The 12,053-nt window shown below is 34.9% G+C and overlaps 1 protein-coding gene across 7 annotated transcripts in view; it reads right to left on the bottom strand.

The window, feature by feature from the left end:
• Positions 1-12,053, bottom strand: part of SDCCAG8 (SHH signaling and ciliogenesis regulator SDCCAG8) — a 114,014-nt gene that overhangs the window by 78,466 nt on the left and 23,495 nt on the right. For 6 of the 7 annotated variants that reach the window (XM_040553556.1, XM_040553557.1, XM_040553560.1 and 3 more), the window contains 2 exons: positions 11,071-11,205; positions 7,583-7,699 (listed from right to left, as the gene is read on the bottom strand). In XM_040553556.1, coding sequence (XP_040409490.1) covers positions 7,583-7,699; positions 11,071-11,205 — 252 coding nt within the window. The remainder of the gene's footprint in view (positions 1-7,582; positions 7,700-11,070; positions 11,206-12,053) is intronic. The other variant, XM_040553558.1, reaches the window with a different exon arrangement.

The raw sequence follows: 12,053 nt of genomic DNA, 5'->3' as shown, positions 1-12,053 counted from the left end.
ACTGTTATACCAGTACTCTTACACATCAGGTAGGAAAACACAATATAACCTGAAAAATAAATTCTGCGCTAACTATACCATTGCAGAAATTCTGCGGTATAGTAGTTCTGGAGGGGAAGTATTTTCATGAATTTACAGTATTTTCTTTTCTTTGTTTCACATTTCATTATCTTCATTTTTTTTATATATTAAAGGGATATAAAATAGAACCAAGAAATAGAATAACAAAGATAAAGTAACAGAAAGTGAAGTATAATTACTATGATTGTTCATGTTTGCAGATACACACCCAAAAGGCAAATCAACATCTGTAAAATCACAGACACTTCAGAATAAAACATAATAAAATTTTACAGGTCCCGATGCTCAGATGCTTAGTTTCACTTACTAAAATAGCCCTTCAAAGCAAAGAAATTATTGATAGTGCACAAGACTGAGGCTAAAATTAAGCTCTTTTTAAGAGTCACCACCAATATGGCCTTTCAAGTACACTTAAACGTGATATATAACAGCAACAGGGAATTTTTGCATTGTCTAACACTAATCTCAATCAATGTTACTTATTTATCTACTAATTAATCAGGGACAGAATGGTCATACCCTACCATAGGGATGAAACTTTTTTTTTTTTTTTTTTTTTTAACTATAAAAAAGAACAAGCAGTTTTTACAGCAAGATTTCAAGGTATTCTACCTGGAGGAAAGAAAACTAGTAGCTCACATGCAGCAGGGGTCACTTGCAGTCATTTCTATCCTAATCCGGGTATCAATCAAGCAACTCTCGAATCTGAGCGGTCTCTAAACCTCAGACCTCCCAGGCATGGCCATCTGACATAGCATATTGCACCTGAAGAACTATCCAACTTTGTAAGGAGAGTTAGGGCCATCACGAGGTTAACCCCCGCCAGGTCCCAACAATGTTTTTCTCCCTTTTGAATTCTATGTGAATTGCTGCTGCTTCTTATTCAAAGCTGAATGGGGATACAAAGCAGTTACGAAAACTAAATCTGTTTTTAAAGGGTAAACCTTTTCAACTGAAGTCAATTCTCAAAAAACAAAATACAACTGCAAATTCTACAAATCATTTAGCCCAAAACAGAAATCCTAAGTTAGTCATGAAACTGAGAACTCATTCATATATTGACAGGAAAGACAATTGACATGAGCATTGCTCATTGACATGAGCAGAAATACAAGAACAGAAGCATCCCCAATAAACACACAGGGTTCCTTTGAAAGGTTTTCCCCACGGCCACTTCACGAATCAATTGACTTCCCGAAGACCAGAGGGACAAGCAAAGATATTTTCTAGATAAAAAATGCAGGCTGTAATTTGTTGGTTGGCTATTATGCCAGCCTGATCTACTAGGAGTCTCACAATCCTCAAATGCAAAGTTTTGTGACCACATAACCACTGTTAAGAAATGTAATGACACCTGGCAATACTGTGGCGCCCCATGTGCCCTACTAAAGCGCAAAGCTTTAAGACCAGAGCCATCTGCTATGCAAAGGTCAGGAGCAACAAATCCTCTGCTTCCAAAATGTTTGCGAAGCAAGAGGCACAGTGCTGCAGTTTGCTACAAAGGAACAAGGGTACTGAAAGGATGAGGAATAGCATGGAGGAGGGATGATCTCAACCATTTTTAAATCCCATCGAAGCAAACTTTCTATCTGTTAGTTACTTGCAGTCAGGGAAAGAAAAAATTGAAAGACAAGATTCATGTTGCTAAGTATATATTTATGAATATGCACATGCAATTTTTAAATTAAGCAGTATTCTTACAAGGCTGTCCTTGTGCAACTCTTCTTAAAGAGCAACATGGCCCCTGGATATTGTGGATAAGTGCCTTGGAAAACAAGCAAGAGTGAGTGGCTGAAATATGCTATAGAGGGATTTTACCTCATTATTTCCTTGAAAATATTTGTACTGCAATACTATTTCAGGACCAAAATTTCCAAACCCATGGACAACATTGTTGTACTAGAGATTAGCTCAGCAGCCACCAGCAGAAATAAGCAAATGATTTTCTACTACAGTGGAACAAGATTTTTTTTTTAAAGGACTGAAGTTGTGGGTGAGGGTACGGGGGAAAATAGGGTGATGGAGAATAGATGGCTTGCTCACTGATAAGGGAATTTCAGAAAAGGAGGATGCATATAGAAACAAATGAAGGAGATTACTCCTCCTTCACTATTAAGAAACAGGAGAGGACAAACCTTCTTTCTTTTATCCTTTCAAATATGTCTTTTGTATGACTGATGTGGGATCGTCTTTTTTTTTCTTTTTTTTTTTTTTTTCCCCCTGGACAGCATTAAGAAAAGCTACAAAGTGACAACAGACAAGTGATAGTCAGGGACTTTTACACTCTTTTTCTTCTGAGTAGATACACAATGACAAATGGTGACAAGGCCACCATTTTTCTAGTCCTATATATGCACACTATACCAAAAGCTGTGCAATTCTTTTTCTATTTCAAATAATGTTTAATACACATAAATGATTTTATTTGCTCAAAGGGTAACACCACTCTTGATGATAGAACATGGACCAAGATTACTTGGGCCAATTGCAGCTATGAGAAATAAAATCCTGATGACTAACATGGGCTGACAGAGCTCAGCTCACTCCGCTTAGCAGGCCAGCTGCTCTGGGGAAGCAAATCTGTACAGAAAATGTAGAACAGTACAAAAAAGTTCTACTACTGGGAATCCCAGTCCCAGGGATTTTTCTCATGAAAACGTGTCAAAGAGTGTATTGAAGACTGATCATTGAGGATGGCTGACAGAAGAAAGCAAAGCTATAGCAGCAGCCATATCATAACTGCAATTAGACATCTCCTTTGTTGGGCTCCAGATCAATGTGTTTCCACAAAAAAATTGAGTTGAGTCTAGTAAGTCCAACCATAAAACCAATCATGTTCCTCCTGAACAAGTCAGAAAATTATTATCAAAGCAAGCCCTAAAGTAACAACATTTCATTCCCTCCTCATTTACCTATTTTCACATCAGTGCGCTACATGTCAAAAAGAAGGAAGGAAGGAAGGAAGGAAGGAAGGAAGGAAGGAAAACAATACATTAGAAAGAGTTTGGTTATAGTGGAATGTTATCACATAATTTTTGTTTTTCTTAAATTGCTTTTGGACAAGAAAGCCCTGTTTTTTTTTGTTACTCTCAAGGCCATTATATTCAAGGTCAGACTAGGTGTGAAAATTGGATCCTAAGAATTTCAAGCTGTCTGCAATGCTTTTTTTTTCTTCTCCTTGAGAAACAGCAGTCAAAATTGCTCATTAACTTAATTTCTTTTAAAAACAGAACTTGCAGAGAATCTTTGTAACTAATGGGGTCACAAAATCTTCAGTATAAAAATAAGCATTCTTCTAACAGTTCTTCTAACTTCTGGCGTATAATCCTAACCCATCTTCAACAGGGTTATCAAATCTTGCAGTTTTATTGAGTTTCAAAACATCTGGTGATATTCTAAATGTCCCAGCTTGTGAAAAGCCTAATCTTTTAAAGCCTGACTCATGGAAGCCTGATATCTATTCATAAGGCGACATTTCAGGGAATCAGTGTCTTCAGAAGATCTTATTTGTTTTGCATCAGACACGCTCTCAGCATTTCCAGGATATACACCCAAATTCTCGACCTGCTTTATTTCTGATGAAGACAGTCAGTAATCTCTCCATTTATAATGTCTAAATTAGGTTACTATAAATCATGGGTTTATGACAAATGAGATAAACATTCCCAAAATACCTTTTGGCAAAATGCTTTTGGACTGCAATTTTGCCAGATTTTTATTTGTCTGCAAAATTGTCATTCAGTCTATAGTGCATATAGACATCATTTACGTTCTGTCATACAACAACGAAATGCACTCATGTACAGCTCTTTCCACGTGTAGAGGTTGCGCATATCAGTGACTCCGGTATCTCTTTATTTGGGCTCAGAAACTTATGTACATTATATACAGGTAACTTGTAAAAATCTGGGGGGGAAGTATAGTATTTCTGGAGCTTTTCATTCTGTCACCTACAAGGTACACAGCAGAATTCTACTACCCCTGCTTCAAACTACATCTGGAGAATTTTAAAGGTGGTATTAAAAAAATGTTTTTGTTTGTTTTTCAGTTTAAGAGTAGAAGCTTAGATTTCTACAAAAAGTATTTTTCCAATATTCCATGGTAAAATAAAATTTAAAAGGATTGATCTTCTGAAGTTGGATTGAACACATCCCATTGCTTTATTAGAAAAAGGCCCTAACTCCCAGTGGTGTCCCACTACCACTCAGAACTCTCTAATAAGGAAGATGCCCAAACTGGCTGGGACTACGTAAACCAGTAATATAAACTTCTGCATGCTGAAGCTTCGAAGATTTTATAAACCAAATGAAAATGATTTACAGACAAATAGAAAGCAAATGATTAATAGTAGACTTCATTTTTATTTTTTACAGTGCAGTGCAGAAAAGAGCAAGTAATGCAAATCTGAGGAAAAAACTTCATATTTTTAGAAGAAAAATTTCTACCAGAAATGCACAAATCATGCCATGCAGCGCTTCCAAATTCACAGAAAAAGTATTACAAAAGTGAAGTCCCTCAGCGTCAAATATGCCACAATTTTTGCTCTGATAACAGCTATTTAGGCTAGGGCGTGACTTTCCTCCAATATAGCTGTACTAGTACAACCCCTAGTGTGGACACTGTTTACTGCCATGAAGGCATTACACCCATGTAACTTATAATACTTTACCTTCTTAGGAACAAGTATTTTATTTCAGCACAGCTACATCCACAGTGGGAGAGCTGAGACAGAAAAAGAGAGGGCAGTAGGTTATGCTACTATATAATATACTGGGCCAGATGAACAGATGCAGTTTTTGTGTTGAGAAACTGTGGTATATGCCTCCCCTCTCCCTCCCCCGGCCCAAATCCTACCGTTAATCAGGATCACGATGGATGATATTACAAAATACTTATTCAATTTAAACGGTAGCATTGCTCATTGCTTCTTTATCTTAAGATATATTTATATCAAATGTTAGTAACAGGTAGTCCTACCCAAGTGCCAATATTTGAAATTAGTCCCAGTTGAGTAATAAATACAGAAAAGTAGACATTAAGAAAAAAACAGCACAAAAGATCAAACATATAATTTCCTTTAATTTTCCTAAAGGATACAAATTCATTTTCAAAGAAATTTATAAATATCATCTTTAGTTTATCTGATCATCCCAAATTGTACATATGGGAATTTATGACCGTTCTGACACACCTGGATAACATTAATCCTTTTTAGAAAGTCATTACATATCAACTAAAGTACAGCTTCAAAACTAAAATTGATCTGTGTAATTAAAAAATACAATCACATCAAGAAACAGGAAACTCATATTCAATGTATCAAAAGTGAACTTGAAAAAGATATTTTTCTTTTAAAACAGAAAAATGCGTAGCAACACTGTTTATACACTATCGTCTCTCTACTTTTAAATAATAAATATGTATTTATTATGAACAGATGGTGGCCAAGGAAGGTATCAACTCTGTGTCTTAGCCAGAAGGTCAGGTCATGGCTGAGAGACCAAAGAACAATTACTGTTTGCTATTTGGTGCCATATAAGCTGAAACATTTTAGGGTTTTCTTTAAATACGAAGCTAAATGTGATTAAGCTGTTTTCATTTCATTTATAGGAAATGATTTGCAGTGACTCAACTTTTTTTTTTAAAAGCAAAGTTAGTGAATGATATTAAAAAAATGCTCCTTTTGGTCACCTTTTAACATATTAAATAATATTAATACCTATTAAATAATATTAATACCTATACAGAACTTTCTTGACTATTAGAGTCACAGCTATAAACCAGCTGCTAGATACTGAATCTAAGTATTTAAAAAATTGTTTGTTTTCCTTCTTTTTTCCCCTCCTTTCTTTTAAAAAGGAACCAACAATCATAGTGAACAACATAATTACTTCAGGTAGTTACTGAATTACTTTAATAATCTTTACCGATAGGGAGTCCCCCTCCCATCACTTCACTTTAATTATATCAAATTATAAATTACCACATTTTGGTGTATTCGTTCCCACACTGAATAAAATACCAGTATGTCGATACATGAGGTTAAAATATTTTGTTAAATTTTGCAATTTGCTCAGAAGGCAATCCTGAAGCAAGTTGAAGAACAGGATTTAAAATCCAAGATACTTCTTCAAATATCTTATTAAACACATCCTGTTTTATTTGTATGCCAAGATTATGCCAACTCTCTTATCTGTGATATCTGTCAAGACACAGACGACAAGCCTGCTTTTTGTTTTTTTTAAAGTGTCCTTAGGCCTAAAGGATGCAGGAGGAAAGAAAAAAACAAAACAAAACAAAAAAACTGAAAACAAAAGGCTTTGGAAGGCCCCTGTTTTTCTGGGCTGTATGATTTTTCTTTACGTATTTAAGAGTTATTTTATCTAGTAGACTTTGCTTTTTGATTTTAGGTACGTTTTGATTATAACTTGAATTATTATTGTTTGTAGTCCAAGCTCATACTTTAGTATACTTACCGTTTAGTAAACTTACTGTCCTACATGCAGATTTTGGGCAACTGGTGAATAAAATATAATTTTGGAAATACTGCTTTTTTCCCCTACATATTTTCTTACAGAAGATATGATTTGTTCTCTAATTTGCAAGAAAAAAAAATTAACATCTGTTAGATAGACTGCTGTAAGTACAAAATCCATATAAAAATTATGTTTCTGTGCATCTTATACATTCTTCTGTGTATTCAGAAGTTCACTCGTGAAAAATCACAGCTTATGAAGGAATAACTACAAGTTTGAATAGCTAGAGAAAAAATGGATAGAACCTCAACAAAAAGGGCACTTCAAAAGATACGGAGTATACCAGTTCAAGCTGTTTGCCAAGTTTGTTGCAGATAATCCTAATAATCCTTCTTATTGCAAGGGATGTTTTCTCACAGTCTACCTGCAAAGCATATACTGCTTTTTTATATCTGTTTAAAACACAGATTTAGATAATCAACAACCAATGTCTACTGGAATTTTTATAGTTATTTTTTCTAAAAGGACTTTTTTAAACTATTTTTTGTGCTTTTGTTTAAGAAAAAAAGAAAACTTTTCTATGAAGCCCTGCATTTGTTAACCTTGAATCTTTAAAGATTTTTTTTTTCCCCTTCGTATAGTTAGGTTATACTTGGACTTCTTACTGTTTTGTCACGCTATATGTATACCTAATTACATGTGGATTTATTCGTGAGAAAAAAGTGTATAAACATATGTATACAGTATATACAATTCAAGTACATTGTATGAATTCATATGAGAGTAATTCTATATGAAAACATGGGATGAGTACTATGTAAAACTGAACATACTAGGGCTGAAAACAAGAATAAGATAACCAAGAGGTATTTATTTAATAGTAACAGCTGGCTCATTGCCATTAATTTAGAAACCATTTAACAGTAATAAATGACCACTATTAGAAAAACGAATCATTCCAACTTCCAAAATAACCCTATTTAGGCTTCTAATAACTGCAAAGTTATAGCAGTATCATCTCTTACCTGGTCCTTAATTTCAAGCTCCCTTATAGTTTTTGTTCTGTACTCTCTGAGCTCCTTTTCTGCCTCATCCTTCTTCATTTTGGTTTGATTCAACTGATAGCGCATTTCTCCACACACCTGTTAGATTATACAGACAACATGATCTGTAGCTTGAAGAACCCATAGCCCAGGGTTTGCAATTAGATCTTTTGGTGCCCTCTAGAGGCCGTTTAAATGAAACGTATTTCAATTTACAGATATTTTAAGACTACATATGGTAAATGTTTTTATATAAAGGTGGATCTGAATTCTCTATATAGTGATTAACTTTGAAATATGCAGTGCCTTCTAGATTCAATTATATTTGGATCAAGATTTTGCTAACTATAAATATTTATGTTGTAAATATACGTGCCACTGAACACTGTTAAACTACTGTTGCTTTCATATTCTTCTCCCATTCTCTTTAAAACCCCAAGAAAGTCTATGTCAACACTTTCAAAACCCATAAGTAAAGGATCTAGCACACTCCTATATAAGGGCATAGTTTCTTGCCTTGCCAACTCTCCACTGTTAAGAAAGAAAACGTTTAGATGTTAATACAATAATTTTCAAAGTTGGATCAGAGCACTATAGACTTACTACAAAATGAAAAATTATTTTCAAAATGCCTGTATCATATATATGCATGGGCCAGAAGAAAGGGATCAAAGCAACATTTAAAGACATTTAAGATCACTTCCACAAAGCCAAGTACTCCGTGTTGTTGAGATGTTCAACATCTTGTCCCTCTTCTTATTTTTTATCTGGTTTTTTAACACCTGAAGACAGCTCAGCTTCCAAGGGCCTGAGGGAGAGAGCCCAATCCCTCCCACAAAGCTACTGCCTTGCAGGGCTATTACTCTCCCATTTCCCTATCTAAGGGTTTTAATGTATTCTATTTAAATTTATCTGTTGGAAATAGAGAAGGATAGGGGACAAGCTGTCTGCTTTTTATCCTTTTCCTGTGCAACCACCTCCAATTTGTGCCTATTCATTTCACCTTAATATGAAACAAACATATGCAAGATTGCCATTCCTCACATTTCCCAATGAAAACACGAATGTGTTTACTTGCAGCCACTCTCAGAGAACTTTATTTCCAACTAACCCTGTTTGCCTGCCCTGTTTATACTTTCAGACTTGCTTCCTAAATACGCACACTTTTTATTTGCTGCTAGTCCACTGTACTTCTCAGCAACCTCCTCTCACACATTCTACAGTCTAAATTCATTTTTAATTTTCAGTCTCCTATCTCTTCACATTTCCTCCCCTAAAAAAAAACAGAAGGAAAAGTAAATATGCACAGGGCAATCAGATAACCTTATAGAAGAAAACAAACAAAACCAACTGTTGTAACTACACGGAAGCATCACCTACAAATTAAAAGCAATAGAGGGCAGAGGGATCATTTTCTTGGAGGAGAGCTTGTGAATTTAGCCCCAGTGCAAATAATGGAAAGTAGCAAATACTCTGAGGACTGTGAATGTTCTAAAGTGTTTTTTTCTTTATTTATTTTTTAAATATGGAATATGAATATGCAACTGAAAAATCCTAAAATGCAGCTGCATAGATTGCCAGCCCCGTCTTCATAATTCCTTCTTTCTTTCTATTGAGAATGAACAAAATCAAAATGTGGTATGTCCCTTCCTCCAAGGGAAATAAAAAAAAAATACAGCCATCCTTGCCTTTGTCTCCTCTGGACATAGTACAAATTGAGTAACACAGAAAAATCAGCAGATGGTGCTGTCCTAATAATTGATTCTTCAGCCTCCTAGTAATTCATAACGAAGGTAAAAAAAAAAAAAAAAAAAATCTCACCCCAAACTTTTTCCCCCCCTGACTTCTAGTACATGCAGGGGAAAAAAACATTTCATATATAATTCAAAAGGAAAAGCATTAATATTTTACTGTTTTTCATAATGGCAATCTGAGTTTGGAAATGAGTCAGAGCCATAAGGGGATTTAACCATAAGGGGATTTAAACGTCACACAGCCAGTGCAAACTGTCACACTGAAGTACATAGTCCCGATAGCTCAGTTATTAGAACTTTCCTCCAGGATGTGTAAAAATTCTCACTTGAGCACATGATCATGAACACCCTTTTCCAGTTCCTCAGGACAGCGCACTGAAAACATAGCATTGACTATTGCAAAGTAGCCACCTATTCAGCTTTGTATCACTTAACGTTAACTCAAGCAAGGACTGGAACCACGGTGTCACCTCTCCCTGGAAATTGCTTCAAAATAGTATGTTATAATTGTTCCTTCAAACCAATGGATATTCATATACTTCACTCCCCTCCTTCCCCAGCTCCCTCCATGGATGGCTACTGCCAGCCACGAGCCCAGTCTGGAAAAAAAATCAAAACTCTTAAATTTCAGAAGTGGTGAAACAAACTGTTTTGACATTCTTAAAACGCTCTTTTTTGTTTGTTTGTTTTTCAGCTGAATTTGAATCAAGTTTTCTAATATGTTTGGTTGGCTCTTGGCTGTAAATTTTCTGCAATACTTCCTTCCACCTATTTCTACCAGCAGGGGCAGCTGAGGAAGACCGAGTGCTGAAAACTCTCCAGAAGGGGAGGCCTAAAGAATGAATCGCTCCCAAAAATCTTGCAATTAACTGCTAGGTAGGTAGGATTGGCTCTAGGATTACTGGGCAGCCACAAAGACACTTCAAAAGACTAATTTTCATTTTCAGTTTGTCAATTCTATAGAAATCTAATATTCCCTCATATTCATGAAATTGAAGTTATTTCTATAAGTGACTGATGAAACTGAGCTAATAAGAAAATAACTACTGCAATAATATATCATCCTCCAGCATCAGTCCTTCGCATGTTATGGCATATATTAAGGCTCTAATTGGTTGAGAAACATGCAAAATAATGCACCCTAAAGTGATATATATGCATAGATAGATCTTATGTGAATACACTTTTTTTTTTTTTTTAAAAAACAGTGTATATATATAAAAATAGAAGGAATATATGTACTTTAAGCTATAATACTTAACTGGAAGAAAGATTTCTTTGTAAAATGCTTACCATCAACATTACTGAATAAAGTAGTACACCACATAGCATTTTGTACAGGAAAGTACTTGAAAAATAGTAATTTGCTACTGCTCCCTTTAACACTGCATAACCCAGAGGTAGAAATTACAGGACAGGGTTGAATACTATGGTGTCTCATTCACACCTAATGCAATTTTAAAATGAAACACTGGATTGCAGTTTTAAATAAGATTTACATATTCCATGAGAAAGCAAGCATAGTTTTTGGATCACAAGGTGACTTGACAGACTTCTCTTTACTTGTAAAACTGTGTCTCTGTAGTCTTCAGATGAAGTTCATATTTATCACATGCTCTTTACCAATACATAGGAAAATGGAGAAAAAAATTCTCATCTTTCAAGTCATAACGATAAGGAAAAGCAAGCTCAATACTCATTTTTATACATGCCTACCTTATTCATCTCTGTTTCATGAGATGCAAGTTGATGTTGTGATTCTTCTAACTGGTTAGCCAGAGAGTTCTTTTCCCTTGTAATTCTCTCTACCTGAGCCTCTAAGATGGCGACATTCTCAGACATTGCTGTCACCTGCAAAAAGCCCAAGAACACTCCAGTAATGAAATTCAACCAGCTACAGATCTAAACCCTGTTGGACTTCCTCCTTGAAAAGAACTGTAGTTATGTAGCAAAACAATATGTAACAATAGGTTCATTATTTTGGATTAATTTATTATTGTTTTGGATTAATTTAAATGTATTAATTTACAGATTATTTTAATTTATTTATTTTTTTATTAACCAGACTAGTCTCCAGGACTTGTTAGTATGGACAAAGTGTCAGAAGCAGCTGGCTGCATTACTCTCTCAGCTGTAGGAGTACTATTTAACACCTTCTTATCAATCCTTAAGTAGGATTAATTTCAATCAAATCATGTTCCCCCAGCTATCTCTTGCACCAGTAAAAAGAAAACTGCCATTGCAATGACATCTTAAATTAATTCCAAGTTCAGTTAATATTTCAGCACTGTAACTCAAAGCATAATGTTGTACAAGAAGCATACCGAAATCATATGTTAAAAATTCTAATTAATTCAGATCAAATTTTGCTGAATGGTAGAAAAAAAAAGTAACAATAAAACAGAGGCAGTGACCCTTCAGCTATTTAGCCCTGAAGCTTACTAATAAAAGTGGAAATAATGGTGTCTGACAGTTCTAGGTTAACTTAAAGGAATTCAAAGCCAAACCTAGAGGATTATATATTCATAACTATTTTTCACTCATTATACATCCACCTGATTTGTGGATCATGCCAATTCTCCCCTTCAAACAAATGACTTCTTAGCGCAAGTGATAAAATTTCACATGGAGAGTGACTTGATGCATAATACACTATTTCTACCATTTCATTTTCCTGAAGCATAAACACTAGTTAAATC

The sequence above is a fragment of the Cygnus olor genome, chromosome 3, assembly GCF_009769625.2.
Source record: "Cygnus olor isolate bCygOlo1 chromosome 3, bCygOlo1.pri.v2, whole genome shotgun sequence".
In the NCBI taxonomy this organism is placed as follows: domain Eukaryota; kingdom Metazoa; phylum Chordata; class Aves; order Anseriformes; family Anatidae; genus Cygnus; species Cygnus olor.
The sequence above is the reverse complement of the archived record's forward strand: the minus strand, read 5'-3'. Positions and strand labels throughout refer to the sequence as shown.